The sequence below is a fragment of the Euprymna scolopes genome, chromosome 36, assembly GCF_053919585.1.
Source record: "Euprymna scolopes isolate OS-2025 chromosome 36, ASM5391958v1, whole genome shotgun sequence".
NCBI lineage: Eukaryota > Metazoa > Mollusca > Cephalopoda > Sepiida > Sepiolidae > Euprymna > Euprymna scolopes.
The window spans coordinates 53717791-53736726 of NC_136517.1; the positions used below are offsets into that span (position 1 = coordinate 53717791).

General features: G+C 34.1%; 1 protein-coding gene across 3 annotated transcripts in view; it reads left to right on the forward strand.

Annotated features, from left to right (window-relative positions):
- The first annotated feature begins 1948 nt into the window (after positions 1 to 1948).
- Positions 1949 to 18936, forward strand: part of LOC145260486 (uncharacterized) — a 118235-nt gene continuing 101247 nt past the window's right edge. For all 3 annotated transcript variants that reach the window (XR_013864307.1, XM_080118595.1, XM_080118597.1), the window contains exon 1: positions 1949 to 2106. Coding sequence is in view for 2 of the 3 variants with exons in the window: in XM_080118595.1 (XP_079974721.1) it covers positions 1993 to 2106 (114 nt within the window). In the remaining variant the exon portion in view is untranslated. The remainder of the gene's footprint in view (positions 2107 to 18936) is intronic.

Genomic DNA, 18936 nt, shown 5'->3' on the forward strand with positions numbered 1-18936 from the left:
ATCTTTCGCAAGAGTTATCAATCTATTGATTGTGTTATTAATGAAGATCAGGTTGTAGAATTTTCTGTAGAATTCACTAAAACCGCCTGGAATGCCACATCATAACCGGATATTGAAGGAAGGGGCTCCAGTTATATTATAAAGCAATTTTGATCCACCTAAACTGTATAATGGCACATGGTTAGCAATAAAATCTTTGAAAACTAATGATCTCGGAGCCATTATAATAACTGAAAATTTTAAAGGTGAAACTGTGTTAATTCCTCAGTTTCCCCATATTCCTTTAGACATGCCATTTTAGTTCAAGTGTTTACAATTCCCGATAAAAATTAGTTTTTCCATATATATAAATAAAACGCAAGGACAAAGCTTCAAAGTTGTTGTACTTAATCTTCAGACACCTTGCTTTTCTCATGGCCAGTTGTATGTTGGTTGCTCACGCATTGGAAGTTATGAAAACCTCTACATTCACACACCTGTTACAGGTCACACCCAAAATTTTGTTTATGTAGAAGTTCTTCAAAATTAATGTTACAGGTATATTTACCTCTGTTCAGATATGCACTGCTTAAAACTACATTTTAATTATTTCATTACAAAATAAGTTATCTTTATATATATTGGACATGTAATAGTTAAAGTAGGGAATAATAAGGGATGCCCCTTTTTTCTTCCCTGCAACCTCTTTCTCACAGAAGAGATGTTGCGAGCCTGTCTCTGCTTTATAGTTATTTTCATGGCAAGTGCTCGTCTGAGCTCCAATCTATGGTCCCCCTCACCAAACTTTCATGAGAAACACTTGTCTAGCTTGAAAACACTATCAGTAATTTTTCCCACTCTTTATCTGTGTCTAAACCTAAACGAAGATTCCATGAACAGAGTTTCTTTCTTAGAACTGCACGCCTGTGGAAATATCTTCCGTTTGCCTGATTTCCAGCTAACTATAATGTGGTTGTTTTCAAGTCCAATGTAAACAAGTTCTTGATGGGCCGTTCCATTTAAGTTAACAAATTTATCGAATTTCCATTACTAACGATTACTATATTGTCCAATTGACTACTGTACACTCTTAACCTTTATCCTCGGGTGGCCTCTGGGCATTGATAAGTTGCGATGCCTATGTAAAAATAACCCCAAAAACAAAAGGAGATTTAACAGTTTTCAGATATGCACTATGATATAAAATAATAATTGCAATTCTTACATCATATTTTGAAAGGAAAAAAAGACTAATAGATAAAAGATTAAATTAGAAAAGAAGATTAGGGCTACTAGCAAGACCTCTATAAAATAAAACGCATCTACTACTCCTACCTCATTGGAGGATTTAGAAAAAGAAGCCATTATGAATTGATGTTTCGTTTAACCAATAAGATACTTATATATGAGGACGGGATATTCAAATATATCAAACACAACCTGGCAACGCCGAGTACTTCAGCTAGTAAATAAATAAATTTCAAAAATTTCACAAACGCAACTCATTAACTCCCCCTTATAATTATGATTGTCCAGGTGGCGCTAGTTAGTTCTATTAATTTTCAAAAAGGAAACGCTTCTTTAGTCTTTGTTGTTATTATATTTTAAACAAAGCCGAGTTCCAACCAATAATAATGACAAAATATTTACGCTCTTAACATAAAATATGATCTTAAAATACATTTATGATTTTCTTGTGTTTAATCATTCATTTTTTTTTTATTTATCTCTTAATAAAACTAATAAAAAATATTTTCGTCGAATTCCGATTTTCGATGCACCCATAAAAGTGGTCATTCGTGATTTTGTTTTTAATTTTTACTTATTATTTTATTCATAATATTTTGGGCATAAATTTAGGTATTTAAAAAATACCATTTATTCTTTTAACCGTTTAAATCTTAAATTATCTGTTCAATAAACTAAAAAGTGCGTTTCGTTTAATTCCGATTCTGGATGCACCTACAGAAGGGAGATAATCGGTGTCTTTTTTTTTGTTATTTTTAATCAACAATGGCCTCAAATAATTCCATCGATGAACCGTCACTTTCCACTGCAATGGAAACTGAGCGGAATGTATGTGGGTCCAAAAACAACGAATCGATACCCGCTTCACATTTAAAAAAGGTTCGTTTCTTGTTTGACGTCATCGTTTCTATTATTTAGTTCTGTCGATCTTCGTTTGGTCGTCATTTTCAGTTGCTTTTCCCCCATCTTTGTATTGTTTAGTAGTATTCAGCAAAATGATTTATTGATACAATATTGGCTCTCTCGAAAAGAAATATTGGTTTTCTTTCGGTTTAGGAACACAAAACAACCATAATACTTGACTTTGGTCCATAAACTTTCATTCTGGCCAGAAATCACTTTCTAATGTAAAGTTTCAAAGGTTCAAAATCATGTTTAAAATTCACGCAACCACTGAGAAATTACCGTGACAGCCATTTTAAAAAAAAAATAATTCATCTATTAATAATGGTGGAAAAAAAATGTTCGGAAACCGTGTTTACGTCGTCAGATTCAAGATTCGAAAGTGATTTTGAAGCCTTCAAAGTGTCAATTTGAAAATAATTTATAGTTATTAACCAAACGAAAACAGACAAGTGTTAATCTGGTTAATTTTGCTCTGAAACCGAAAACGTTATTTCTTGATAGCGTCCCTATTGTATTAATAAACACCGTTTTTATTTATTTGTTTATTGTTTAATTTTTAATAAAATGGTGTAACCATTTTGTGTTTATCGCCTCAATGTGACATACACATCTTTTATTCATTTAATCGATTAATTATTGCAATAATAAAAAAAAAAAATCCAAAAGCGAATTTTAAAAAAATTACGAGATTAACTCCACCAGAATGCCTTTTGACTTCTTCATAAACAAATCGGCAATGTTAATCACTTCTCAATTGCGAGTTTTTTTTTTTTTTTTTTTTTTTTTTTTAATTTGGAAGTCCTTAATATGTCGAATAGAAAATCTTTTTTTTTTTTTTTTTTTTTTTGCATTTAAAAGTCCTAAATCCTCGTGTATTGAAAAGTTTTGGAATCTATTTTCATCAAACAATAATAACAAAAATGAAAGTAAAAAGCCTTCCGGCCAACGCCGAGTGGTAAAGCTAATTGTTTCACATACATTTAGTTTTTGTTTATTAGTTTTGCTTATTTTCTGATAGATTTATAAATTAACACCTTCAGCTAAAACATCTAAAAAAAAAAAAAATAAATAAATAAAAACTCTACTTTTTTAGGCGTTAAACTGGGCCGAGAAAGAAAAAAATGTGTTTACTGTGCTATTTTTTTTTTTTTTTTTTTTTTTTGCGATATTTTTTTTAATATTAAATTTCTAGATGAAACTACAGAATAATTACAAAATACCCTCCCCTCGTTAAGAATATCTTTCTAAGTAATATTATTATTTCGGCACGGTAACATAAGTTTAATTTAAAATTTAGAGGCGGGGGGGGGGTTCAGTTTCACATATAAATTTAACATTAAATGGTTCCCTATTTCCGGACCATACTAACATTTATGGTCAGTTAACTTTTTAAAAAAATTATTACTAACTCTAAGTCCATGTTGCAAGAGATTAATTACAGAATTGAATATATTTAGAAATAAATGTTATTTAGTCTAAAAATTTTGAATTTTTTTTTTTAAACAAATATTATAAAATTTATTCAACAGAAACAACTTAGTTAATTAATAAAATTTTCTTTTGCAAAACCAATATGCAAATGTCAGGAAATTTCATCAGATGTCTTGCTGGTTTGGCAGGCTGAGAGCAGGTTTAATATGTTTCCTCAAATAGTGGCGATGGAGAAGTGTTCATGAAGCCAAATCAATTCACGGTGATGTGTGTCATCAATAGATCAAAACTGTTGAGAAAATCCCATGTCCTATCGTCTCCACAGTGATCGTTTGAAACAGAAATTTCTCAAAGACCAGTATGTCTTGATCACTAGTTCTCTGCTGATGCTGCTACATTCTCAGGGTTGGTTTGTCGCCGATTCCATTACTAACTAAGGTTGGTTTGTCGCCGATTCCATTACTAACTAAGGTTGGTTTGTCGCCGATTCCATTACTAACTAAGGTTGGTTTGTCGCCGATTCCATTACTAACAAAGGTTGGTTTGTCGCCGATTCCATTACTAACAAAGGTTGGTTTGTCGCCGATTCCATTACTAACAAAGGTTGGTTTGTCGCCGATTCCATTACTAACAAAGGTTGGTTTGTCGCCGATTCCATTACTAACAAAGGTTGGTTTGTCGCCGATTCCATTACTAACAAAGGTTGGTTTGTCGCCGATTCCATTACTAACAAAGGTTGGTTTGTCGCCGATTCCATTACTAACAAAGGTTGGTTTGTCGCCGATTCCATTACTAACAAAGGTTGGTTTGTCGCCGATTCCATTACTAACAAAGGTTGGTTTGTCGCCGATTCCATTACTAACAAAGGTTGGTTTGTCGCCGATTCCATTACTAACAAAGGTGCAAATGTGTTCACACAAATCACATATTACATTAGCAACTTGCCATTTGCTAAAGAATAAGCAAAGTAATAAAAAAAACGTTACCCGGGTGTTTAAAGGTGTAAAAATAAAAAAAATAGTTTTGGTCGGGAGGCGGGATTGAACCCGGAAGCCTTGACGCGGAGGTGGAAACAAAAGCCAACTACTTAACCGTCTCGACCACGAATCAGAGTAATTGATTAGTGTGTTAAGTTAAGGCTTATAAAGTGAGTGAAAGAGGTTTGATTGACAGGAAGACGCTAAATGAGGTCATCGCGGGATCGTTACGATGACATGGCAGTATTTTTAGTTTTCGCTCCCCCCAGATGATGATGGGAAGGGGGTGGAAGCAGCTCCCCATTGTCCAAATCGAATAGCAATTGTCTGATATAAGGAGAAACTCTACATTGATCAAAAGCTGATTGCTTTCTGGACATTGCCGAGAACACGACCCGTCTGAATTTAGTTTCACTGTATTTATCCTAAAAAGCAGGACAAACAGGGGACAGAGCGAAATAGTGCGAATCTCATAAAAGTCGACGTAAATAAATTTAGAGGCGACATGCGTTCCCAAATCGTAGATATTATTATCTAGGGGATATATAAACAATCCTAAGCGATAGTAACCCCCACTCACCCCCACTCAGGACCGTCGGCGAAAAAAGCCTTTTATGAGACATACAAAAAAATGTGTGTGCATTTGCCTTATATATATAGATATAGATATAGATATATCTATCTATCTATACGCCTATAAATTCGTTTTCTTTTGTGTGTATTGATATTCTTATTAAAACCCCTCTTTTCTATTTATTTAAAAAGAAAATACAATTTTCTTATATATGAATTATGGATATATGGATCATGGAAATGCATTCACTAGCAAAAGATCTAACTAATTTGCATATTCTTTTAAGCATTCATTTCAATTAATTCCCTATTAATTTTTTCGGTTTTCTTATGGGATGATCATCTTTAGTTAACTATTACGTGTAATTATATTCATGCAGATATTCTACATGATTTATACTTGCATAATATTTGCGTAAAAAGTTTACAGGACACACAATATTGTGTCTATATATATTTATCTATAATCTATTTATCTATCTTTCTATATATCTATAAAAGTGAACGTGTCTGTGTGTCTAGATTTCTCTACGCAATAACTCTGTCAATTTTCAGTCTACAGACTCGAAATTTGATAACGAGTATGGAGATTTGAAAAAATCTTTGTGATCCGTTTTCACCCAGAAATTTGGCTGTTAAGGGGTCAACGTTCAACGATTTGACCTTTGAGAACTCCACCAAACTCCTCTGACAATTTTGGATATAAACAATTGAAATTTTAGATATAGGTTCCTTGGACATGGATCTAACTTAATAATTGATTTGAGCCCAAAACAATAAAAGTTAAGGGGTCATAATAGGGGTCAAAGTTTTTAAAAAATTTGACTACCAAATTACTCAGACAATTTCTGGTCTTAACATTTGAAATTTTACGTAAAGGATATTCAGAGACGGCAAGCTTTTTAATCAGTTTGGGTTGAAAATTTTTAGTTACCAATATATAAATGTATGTATGTATGTTTGCATGTCTGCCTAAAACTTTCAACAGAGATGACGGATTTTTACAAGATCAGTATCGTTTTGAAGTTCGACCTTTCAAACAGCAAATATAGAAAAATTGGCTAAAAATTTAATATCTTCACCTTCAACTGGGCACTTTTCTACAGAGGGAGGTCCCTTTTTTGCCGATATTTTCGAAAGTCATTCTCTCCTTTTGATTGTCTAGCCTTAATTTAAACCTACGTCACTTCCGGTTTGGCGGTGGTCGTAATAGCAAAAACGTCAGGGTTTTTTTCCTGTTCTCTTCCTACTTTGCGGTACGGGTTCGAGCCTGCCTTCCTACTACCAATTTTTTTTTTTGCTCAACGTACACCTCCAAACACCCGGGCAACGTCGGGCTGAAATGCTAGTATATCTATAAAAGTGAACATGTCTGTGTGTCTGTCTGCTGTCTACATTTCCCTACGCAATAACTTTGTCAATTTTAAGTCTGCAGACTCAAAATTGGATATACAAGGTACTGAGATTTGGGAAAATCTTTGTGATCCGTTTTTGGCCAGAAATTTGGCTGTTAAGGGATAAAAGTTCAACGATTCAACCTTTGAGAACTCTACCAAACTCCTCCAACAATTTGGGGTCTAAACACTTGAAATTTTAGATATAGATTCCTTGGACATGGATCTAACTTAAAAACTTGATTTGAGCCCAAAACATTAAAAGTTAAGGGGTCATAATAGGGGTCAGACCGCTTTTCTTTTTTTTTTTTTTTTTTTTTTCTCTCAACATACACCTCCAAACACCTGAGCAATGCTGGACTGAAATGCTAGTATATCTATAAAAGTGTCTGTGGTGTGTGTGTGTGTGTGTGTGTACATTTCCTTACACAATAACTCTGTCAATTTTAAGTCTACAGACTCGAAATTTGATATACAGGGTACTGAGATTTGGGAAAATTATGTGATCGGGTTTCGGCCAGAAATTTGTCTTTTAAGGGGTCAAAGTTCAACGATTTGACCTTTGAGAACTCTACCAAACTCCTCCGACAATTTTGGGTTTAAACACTTAAAATTTTAGATATAGGTTCCTTCGACATGGATCTAATTTAATAACTTGATTTGAGCTCAAAACAATAGATTTTAGGAGGTCATAATAGGGGTCAAAGTTTAAAAAATTGACCGCTTTTTTTTTTTTTTTTGCTCAACATGCATCTCCAAACACCCAGGCAATGCCGAGCTGAAATGCTACTATATATATATATATATATATATATATATATATATATAAGTGAAAGTGTGTGTGTGTGTCTATCTCTCCGTCTGTATACATTTCCCTACGCAATAACTCTGTCAATTTTCAGTCTGTAGACTCAAAATTTGATATACAGAGTATTGAGATTTGGGAAAATCTTTGTGATCGGTTTTCGGCCAGAAATTTTGCTGTTAAGGAGTCAACGTTCAACGATTTGACCTTTGAGAACTCTATCAAACTCCTCTGCCAATTTTGGGTATAAACAATTGAAATTTTAGATATAGGTTCCTTGGACATGGATCTAAGTTAATAACTTGATTTGAGGCCAAAACAATAAATGTTAAGGGGTCAAAAAAGGGGTCAAAGTTTTAAAAAATTTGACCTCTGCGGTCTCTACCAAATTACTCAGACAATTTCTGGTCTAAACATTTGAAATTTTACATAAAGGGTATTCAGAGATACGGCAATCTTTTTAATTGGTTTGGGTCGAAAATTTGAATTACCAATATATAAATGTATGTTTGCATGTTAGCCTAAAACCTTCAACAGAGGCAATGGATTTTCACAAGGTCAATATCGTTTTGAAACTCGCCCCTTCTGACAATAAATCCGAAAAATTGGCTAAAAACATAAATTTCTTCACCCTCAACTGGGCACTTTTCTACAGGAAGGGGTCGCTTTTTTGACCGATATTTTCGAAAGTCATCCCATTTTTTCGATTGTCTAGCTTTAATTTAAACCTACGTCACTTCCAGTTTGGTGTTGGTCGTAACACCAAAGACGTCGCGTTTTTTTCCCGTTTTTTTCCTCCTTCATGGTACGGGTTTGAGCCTGCCTTCCTACTACCACTTTTCTTTTGCTTAACACAAACCTCGAAACACCCAGACAATGCCGGGCACCCATGCTAGTTATATATATTATGTTTTTAACCCTTCTTAGTGTTTTTAACATATCTTATTAATTCTTTGTTCTTATATATATTCACCTTTATCAGGTTTGTGGGAGAAAACCCCAACCAAAGTGCTTGATTATAAGAAAATATCCGTATAAGAGTGTAATTTCTATTTATATGTGTTACAGAAGATCAGGAAAACATTGGCACTGTCGGTTTCAAATCCAACACAAAGAGGATCAATCTCTGGTTGTCTGTGTGGGATTTGAAACCAATGGTACCAATGTTTTTCTGATCTTTGATCTTGTAATATATATAATCTATCTATCTCTCTCTCTCTCTCTCTCTCTCTCTCTCTATATATATATATATATATATATATATATATATATATATATATAAAAGCAATAATGTGTGTGTGTGCATTTTTTCTGTATCTCCGGCAAAGGCTTTTTTCCGGCTACTCGCTCATTCTTATAACTTTTTATATGCTACCGTGATAATATTTAACAATTACGAAACAACGTTGTAAAAATCTTTTATTTCAGCCACTTTTATCTTACAACAAAATTCACGCTGTGAATTTGTTGTTTTCTGCTCCTGCTGCTATGGCATGATATTTGACCTACAAAACGACCTGGGTTTTTAAACGCTTATTTTCGACTTTCCTAAAGTCATGGCGTAATGCTATGTTGTCAGACTTTTAAGATCAAGGCTTCAGGTTCGAGCCTACCTCCCTCCCAAAACTTTTTTTGCTGGTTTTCTTTTTTTTTTTTTTGCTTTTGTTCGTTTTTTTTTAATATTTAAACAAGGTTATTACTTTTTAGTTCCCATCTACCCCTTAACACACATACTTTCTTTTATTTTTCAGATTTTTTAAAGAAGTTTTATTCCATCACATTTGCGTTTTCTTTTTTAGTTTTTGTTTTTCCGATTTTAAGAAATTTTAACATCGTTCGTTTGCATCACATTCGTTTATTGTTTTGTTTTTTTATAATATTTAAATAGGGTTATTACTTCGCTTATTCTTTTGTTTTGATTTACCTCCCCTCAACACACACACCTCTAAACACCCGGGCAACGCCGGGTATCCCTGCTAGTATATATATATATATATATATATATATATATAACAAGAACATAAATCAGTAGTGAAGCTGAATATTTCAACTTGACAACATAAATATTTCCTAGCAGAGCATTTTTGTTGTCATGGAAGCATTGATAACTCAAAACTCTTTACCTGATTGGGCTGAAATTTTGTATGATGGTTATTGTTATCAAAGATCATCAGATCCATTCATCAAATTTGTTAAAATTGGAAGTTCAAATTCTGTCAAAATTTTGATCATGACCAAACTTTTCATAGTTAAGTTCATATAAGATGTGGGACTTCATTGGCTACAATATGTGCCAAATAGTGAGTTTCTGTATTTACTTCCTTTCCATCACGGGAAGATTTGACACAAGGTCAGATGTGGAGAATCATGATAGCATTCCTAAAGGAGAAACACTCTGAATTATTCAAAATTGCCTGGATAGCTCGATCGGTATTCTCCAGTCAGTATGTTTCAGACAGTAAGCAATAAAATTACTCCACCCAAAAAAGGGTAGGCAAGGTCTGGTAAGGTGGACTTCCCAAAACTACCCAAGACGAATGTCTCAACTCACTAGATAATTGTCCATCAAAAGGACCCAGTTTGTCAAGATTGGAATCTTGACTGGTCGCAACCTGATGCCAAATGAATGCTGCAAGTCTCTGCACTGAATAAAACCAAAGTTATCACTGAAAGTGTGATCTTGATCTTTGACATCGATACTCCAAAATTAAACCAGTTCTAACTTAGATGATCGATATTTTAACCAAGTTAAACAATGGGTCAAGTGATGTGGATGCTAGGCTGGACACAAGCAGACATAGTGAGAAACTCAATCAAAAACATAACTTCTATCCCCCCCTTCTTTTTTAAAATTTTTTAATTGCATTTTCATCCCAAAAAAGGCACAGTGCCACTTTGATGTAGGTGGCTACTATCTGGGACATAATTGCAAGAATACTATGTAGGGAGTTGAGCCGCAAGATGTCTGTTTACATTACACTTGAACTTCTGCATGTTAGTACAGTCGGAAGCAGGAACTTGGAAGGAAATTCCCAAGTCTAGCTGAAATTATTAGAGTAGAAGGTTTTCTGGCATCTAGGGATCTCTGTGTAGGGGTGAGATTTTGCTGCTTGTCGGGTTTGGTTCAAAATTCTATTTAAAAAGAAAATTCTATTTGAAAAGAAACTAAAAACGTCAGATTTAAAATAAAAATTAAATAATGAAGTGAAAGACTTCCGAGCAAGCGTTGTAGTTTGTTATATAACATCATTAGTCCGTTTATTTGCATGTCACAGACTTTTTTGAATCAGACAGGAAGCAAAGGAAAATAGAGAATATGGGATGGAAAGGGGATTGAAAGTGAAATGTCAACCGAGTGCAGTAATCTTGCATGTAATTCCTTAAAAGAATAAAATTATGATTGCAGTATTGACAATAAGTTTCCATTATCAAAATGGCAGAACTTTATGACTATGATAATAATAAGCAAAATTCTACTCCTTCACTGTAGAGGTTCCGAGATGCCAGAAAGTCTTCTACTCTAATAGCTTCTTCACTCGAATTGCTAGATTTCAAAATTCTCTCACTGTTTCCTGGTTCTCTGACTGTATTAACATGCAGAAGTTAAAATGTAATGTGAACAAACATCTTGCTCATCTCCTCACATAGTCCCCAGTAGACATGGTCCCAAATAATAGTAGCAAGGCAATACGATTTTTTCTTTTCATCAAATAAATTCAAATCAAGCATTATTGGAAAGAGTATAAAAAACAAAGAAATATTATCTTTAGTTTTTTAAAATTGGTTCATTAGAACTGGAGTTATGACCATTCACAGTATCAAAAAAAATACATGGTTGCTGGACATTTTGTTTGTGACTGAAAATGGGAGGAAATTTGCACAATTTACAGACTGACCCATCTTTTTGTAATTTCAGATCTTTTTAAGATATTAATGATGAAATTCTGAACATATCAAAACACCATGAAGGCTGTATTTATGACCATCTCACATGGTAACTTAGTTTCATGGTTTTAAGTAGAAACATCATAAAAACAGCTAAGAAAAATGATAAGTAAGGCTTTATCATCATAGGAAGTATTATTCTGATGAACATTATCATTTGTTATTATCACATCATGAAAAATCAAAGATGGCAACCAGGAAATCCAGGATGGCAACTGGGAAATCCAAAATGGTCACCATGACACGATTCAAAGAAATTTTTAACAAAATACGGCTTGTAGCATATCAAATTAAAGGAAATTTTGTACAGATCAAAATTGTTTCCAAGTACTTTAAAACTCATTAGCATACAATTTCGCATTATTAAGTTTCATTTTAACAGCCTTAAGTGGAAACATTTTAAAACAGCTAAAAAAAATAGGAAGTAAAGCTTTATCATCATGCAAAATATTATTCTGATGGACATTATTATCATTTGTCATCATTAAACCATGAAAAATCCAAGATGGTGACTGAGACATCCAAGATGGCCACCACAACATGATTCAAAGAAATTAACAAAATATGGCTTGTAGCATATCAAATGAAAGGAAATTTTGTACAGATCAAAATTGTTTTCAAGTACTTTAAATTAATTAGCATACAATTTCGCATTATTAAGTTTCATTTTAACAGCCTTAAGTGGAAACATTTTAAAACAGCTAAAAAAAATAGGAAGTAAAGCTTTATCATCATGCAAAATATTATTCTGATGGACATTATCATTTGTCATCATTAAACCATGAAAAATCCAAGATGGTGACTGAGACATCCAAGATGGCCACCACAACATGATTCAAAGAAATTAACAAAATATGGCTTGTAGCATATCAAATGAAAGGAAATTTTGTACAGATCAAAATTGTTTTCAAGTACTTTAAATTAATTAGCATACAATTTCGCATTATTAAGTTTCATTTTAACAGCCTTAAGTGGAAACATTTTAAAACAGCTAAAAAAAATAGGAAGTAAAGCTTTATCATCATGCAAAATATTATTCTGATGGACATTATCATTTGTCATCATTAAACCATGAAAAATCCAAGATGGTGACTGAGACATCCAAGATGGCCACCACAACATGATTCAAAGAAATTAACAAAATATGGCTTGTAGCATATCAAATGAAAGGAAATTTTGTACAGATTACAATGTTTTCAAGTACATTAAACTAATTAGCATGATTAAGTTTCATTTTAACAACTTTAAGGTGCTCTGATAATTATTAGGTGGGTTTCTACCACTATTTTTTATAATTTTTTATTTTTAAGTAATTGTTGAGACTTCAAAGATTTCAAGAGACATCACAACCATTTCTTTTGTTCTCGTATAATGCTCCATGCTACTTGTTTTTTCGAACCACACCAAAAATTTATCGAGGAAGGTAGAAAAGAGTAACTTGCCTTTGGTAACAGTTATTTGTTATATATTTGTTTTTTAATCACTTTTTCATACCTCTGTGCATTGTAAAACAAACCCGAGAAATGTTATCATAGGCAAGATAAGTTATTCTTTTACTTAACTAGATAAGCGATTTGCGTGTTTTAACTCATTTAAAAAAAATTTTTTAACTTAAGTAAAAATGTGGTGTCGAATGAAGCTGTTTGAATTAAAATCAAACAAAAATAATTTTTTAACAAAATAAAACAAAATTACAGTGCTATTGTTGTAATACTATTTTAAAGTTAAACTCAAGTTTCACAATATCCTTTTTTTTATTAAATTGTTAGGTGAAAGTACAGAATAGATATAAAACACCTTATCCCTATGCTGAGAATGGGTTTCTAATTCTAAATAAAGCGTTTCAAAAGTTTGGGGAACTCTCTTTTAGAGTTGCAGACCCCCCCCCCCCATCACTTAGAAATTTACCAAAATTCAGGAAATCAACCAATTTTAATGAAATTTTCAGTATTTATTAATTAACAGTAACAGAATATAATATAAATATGTATAAAAATGATAACATTTGTAATGATTTGGAACACGGAAGACGTATAACTACCAATTAATAAGGTTTTGTTCAGTTAGAATCAGAGGTATTCATGCTGAAATAGAATAATGAAAAATTGCTAAGGATGGAGTTGTACAACAATCACCCCATATGTCATTTGTATACTGATAGGTTTTTTGAATTTTTTTTACTGGATTATTATTGATTGGACACTAATTAACCAGATTATGAAAAAAATTTGAAAAAAAAAAAACCCTCACCTTTCATAAAAACAGATAAATTATTGCAAAGAAACACCCACAAACTCCTTGATGGAGTAAGGGAGGTTATGCAGTCGTACAAAATGAGATATTCGTGTGATGCTTGGATGACACAATAAAACATGTAGATCTCATAGATTGGTTGAATTAGTCAGGGAGCAAACCGCTCGAGAAAGTGTGTCTGTAGCTGCATTATCTTTCCCTTGACAGTATATTGCATCAAATGTAAAGGCTGATAGTTTGATTCTCCAGTGCTCTACCTTCTCATTCTTTATTTTGATTGAGAAGCTGCAGAGCATTGGTCTGTATATCGGGCGGAACCGATAAGGTAGTGACGCAATTAACACACTGCTTCGATAATGTCATGTGCTTCTTTTACAGCTGAAGAGTAATGTTCCTCGCTGACTAAAAGACATCGGGAAAAGAAAGCAACTGGGTGGCCGTTCTGATTGAGGGTGGCAGCCAGGGCAACATCTGCAGCGTTGGTTTCTATTGTAAGGGGTATGTTGGAATCAATTGCCGTAAGTGAGGCGTGCTTGGGTTCTTCTTTGAAATTGGTGAAATCCGCAAAGTAGGATTCAGCAGGTAGAGAGAAGATTTGGTTCTGTGCTAGCCATTGAATTTTATCTGAGAAATGAGGAATCCATTGAGCATAATATGAAAACCTTCCGACAACCCGTTGTTGTGATTTATCATCTTGTGGTGGAGGTAGATATCTCAAAGCACAGAAGCGTTCAGAATCTGGTTTTACAACTCCAAATGACACTTCATACCCTAAGAGGGTGACTCAGTTCACATCATGCTCTTCTCATTGAAACTTATGTCATACTTCCTGACAACATCTAAGAAAAGATTAAGGTTTTCACCATGTTCCATCATATTACGGTCACATATAGTCATGGTATTAACATACATGAGAGTGTCTGCAATCTTTTAGTGTTTACTAGATTGTCTATCGATCGTTGCAAACATGATACACCATGTGTTATGCTAAATGGAATATGCCACAATTGATATAGATTTCCACAGGCTTTGAAAGCTGTGAATTTCTTCTACTGTTCTTGTATTAGTATTTGATGATATGCATTCTCCAAGTCCAGGGTAGTAAAAAACGGAATAGTGAGTGACTTTTTTGGACTAGTTCATCCATTAAAAAATAAGCATCACGGTACGTGAACCGGTTGATGTTCTGACTATAGTCAATGATGACGCTTCTTATATCGATCGTTGGTGGTTACTAGCACCTGTGCTCTCATGGTGTGCGAGAGGGTTCGATAACATCATTTTTTAGAAGGTCATGAATTTCGGATTGTATAAACTGCTGATGGATCAGTGAGTGTCTTTTGGATTTTCTAGCAATGGGCTTGCAGCCAGGCAATAAATATTTGAATAGTGGTGGAGAAACAAGATGGAACACCATTACGGCGCATACAGAGAAAGGATCTTTGTGACCTCCAAAGGGTATTTCTACCTGTGAGTGTAGTTTGAGAAAGTCATAGCCAAGTAAGATGTCTGAGCAAAGAGAAGAAAGAACTGAAAGTTTGAAACATGGGTAGGTAAGCCCTTTATATGCTAATGTTGCATAGACCCAGGCTTATCTTCAGAAGGAGTGCTTTGACTTTGTACCCTTCTCTCACTGGCCCCTCTCCTCCGTCGACTTAGACCCGCTGGACTACTTCGTTTGGTCATATGTCAAGAACATCACCAACATGGCCTCCCACAACACCAAAGCCAGCCTGATCACTACCATCTGCTAAGTATTCGTCGAGCTCCTGCCGGCGCTTGTGGAAAAGGCATGTCCCAGGTTCTGGACCCGTATCGAAACAATGATTGAGACTGAAGGCAGCTACATTAGATGTTACTACATAATCAAATTACCTGAATTGATTTTTTTTTTTTTTTTTTTTTTTTTTTTTTTCAGTAAAAGTTTTAAAATAAAACTGTATAGTTGTTTTCTTTAGGTCGACAAATTTATCGCTCCACCCTGTAATTTGGTGGCTAATGGAGCTACCAAAATGAATTTGTTATCATTACATATATTTTACAAAGATCTATGTGCTCAGATTAAAATTCACTAGATATAATGAATATAAAATTTTGGTTTGGAATATTTAATCTAAATTATTAAACAGGGTTTTGTTCTTTCCTCCACACTGCTTAACTATACCGTTGACTGGACCACCCATGGCACACTTGCTGACTTTCCTGGTGTCTTCGTTGGCCACAACTTCATCCTGACCTTGATTATGCTGATGACACAGCCATTCTCAGAAAACTTTGCCAACATCTATTTAGCCATGGACAAAATACACCACTTCTACGTAAACAAAAATCCTCTCTGCAGGATTCCTACCCTCCTAGAAAAGCATTCTTCTTCTCAATGGGGGACCTCTAGAGGAGGTTGAATCCTTCAAAAACCTGGGCTCGATGTCTATCACTATTGGTCAGGGGTACAGTGACATCAGCATCTGAATCAACAACACCTTGCATGCTTTTAGTCATCTGCAATTCCATGGTCCAGACTCGAGATGATAATAAGCACAAAAGTCTGAATATACCAGGCACTTGTTTGGGTGATCTTTCTCTACAGTTGTAAACCTGTTCAATGAAAGCTGTGGATCTCAAAAGACTAAGGCTGATAGTGTTTGACTTCTACTGCCTTCAACGAATCCTTTGGATCTATGGACACCATTTCTCCAGTACCCAAATCAGGGCATGATGCAGGATCATACCCCCCTCTTAACCAAGCTCTTTTAAAGAGAAAACCTTGCTGATTCAGCCACACTTCGCATCCTAACCCAAAAGAGTTCATATGTAACAGAGTGCAAACATGCGTATGCAAAATGACATCACCAGTAAAGGAAAAGATTATAAAAGATGACATCACCTGTAAAGGAAAAGATTATAAAAGATGACATCACCTGTAAAGGAAAAGATTATAAAAGATGACATCACCTGTAAAGGAAAAGATTATAAAAGATGACATCACCTGTAAAGGAAAAGATTATAAAAGATGACATCACCTGTAAAGGAAAAGATTATAAAAGATGACATCACCTGTAAAGGAAAAGATTATAAAAGATGACATCACCTGTAAAGGAAAAGATTATAAAAGATGACATCACCTGTAAAGGAAAAGATTATAAAAGATGACATCACCTGTAAAGGAAAAGATTATAAAAGATGACATCACCTGTAAAGGAAAAGATTATAAAAGATGACATCACCTGTAAAGGAAAAGATTATAAAAGATGACATCACCTGTAAAGGAAAAGATTATAAAAGATGACATCACCTGTAAAGGAAAAGATTATAAAAGATGACATCACCTGTAAAGGAAAAGATTATAAAAGATGACATCACCTGTAAAGGAAAAGATTATAAAAGATGACATCACCTGTAAAGGAAAAGATTATAAAAGATGACATCACCTGTAAAGGAAAAGATTATAAAAGATGACATCACCTGTAAAGGAAAAGATTATAAAAGATGACATCACCTGTAAAGGAAAAGATTATAAAAGATGACATCACCTGTAAAGGAAAAGATTATAAAAGATGACATCACCTGTAAAGGAAAAGATTATAAAAGATGACATCACCTGTAAAGGAAAAGATTATAAAAAAGAGAAAGAGAAGATGAAGCCACACATGGTGGGAGAATGAAGAAATAAATTTTGTTACAATGGGAAAAAACAAATTAAAGTTCTTTCTTATTCTTTTTCTACTTTGTGACTGAGGCTACATGTTGGGTAACGTTACACATACATGAAGCAATAGCTTTAGAACCATTCCAAGATTGGTGATTGGTGAAAATGCCTGGGAATTCAGCTGAAGACATAATTACATACCATCAAAGCTAGCTCCGGTTCACAAACATGGTGTTCGCAACTAATCCTGGGACTGGCTGCTCATCACTATCTTGGCTGTTGTGGACCATCGAGCCTGGTCGGCGTTCATCTGGGACGTTGTATGTTCTATGGGAGGAGCTAGCTTAATCCATCCTGGGTGAATATTGCCCCAAGTCAATATAAATTATTACTAGTGAGGGAACATAAAGAATTTTTAAGTCTGAATAGGATGTTTTAAATTTTCAGAAGCCAGTCAAGTATTTGGCCTATCAATTCCAAAGCACTAGTAAAAAAAAGTCAACTGAATTGCTTTCAATCTACATATGCTATAGCATTTCATGTTCATATGTACATTATCACCTTTCACCCACATTCAAAATATGTAACTGTTTGATCAGCAAAAAATATGCTAAAGCATTTTACAAGGGCCATTCCAAAAGTAAAACCTATTTCTTTCTTTTTTTTTTTTTTTTAACTCAAAAAGTTGAGGAGCTATGAAGACAAGAGTGGTATCATTAAAACAAGCAACTTTTTTGACCCAGAATTTATGTTTTCATATAGTCACCACCATTCTCAATACACTTTTTCAGGAATTGAATGACACATCTCTGCTTCTGATGCATGTTCATGACGGGTTGCTTTGTTAGAGTCTTACACCATCGCGATCTGCAACAGAGAGATGAAACTTAGGTCATGAATGCATAAGTTCAGTCATCATAACAATACAGTTTGCAATCTCCTCTGATCCATTCAAATGGAATAAAAAAAAATAGAAGGCATTACTTTTGGAATGCCCCTCATGTTTGTGCATACATTATCTTTCCTGCACACATGAGAAAATTAGTAAAGATAGTTCTGGCAAAGGAAATGAAAGATGCTACTCACACAGGTGGCAGCGCCCTGTCTAACCTTTCCAGATGACTGGATTGGGGAAGGAAAAAGAAGAAAAGAAAAATTGAAATTTGTCGATGGAGTCTTTAAATAAATGTAGCATGAATTTGCATATGAAGGGAATGACAGCTATAAGAAGGACAAATTTGAGAGGACATAGTGCGAGTTTTTGACAGCTAAGAGAGAACATAGGTGTTAAAAGTTAGTGCTGTGAATTATGTTTTATGTGGACCATCAAGCAGCTGGTATGAGTTGCAGCATTAGTGAGAAAAGTTTTGACTTTTTTTAACATTACAGTGGTAGTTGCTTATTATTCTTATGTTGCTAAGATAAAAAAAAAAAAATTCTGACATTTTTGAGACGAGGATTGGTTATTTGTATTATTTGGATTTCGTGGCACAGTGATTAGAGTACTTGGAAAAATCAATTGTAAAAAGTGATATTCTCCTGACGGTTGACGCAGGCGACCAAAAAAATACAATTGCAATTACTTACAACTTCTCTCCAATCATGACTGATGGAACAAGAACATGCTACCCCCGTGAAGTAAATAAAGAATTCTGCTCGAAATTCCGTCCAAATTCCCGAGTTCAACAGAAACATTTCTGAGTTCGACAAGATACACCTGAAGAAAGTAGGAGGCTATATCGACTGAAACGTGAAAATCACACTCAATATGAGATCAGT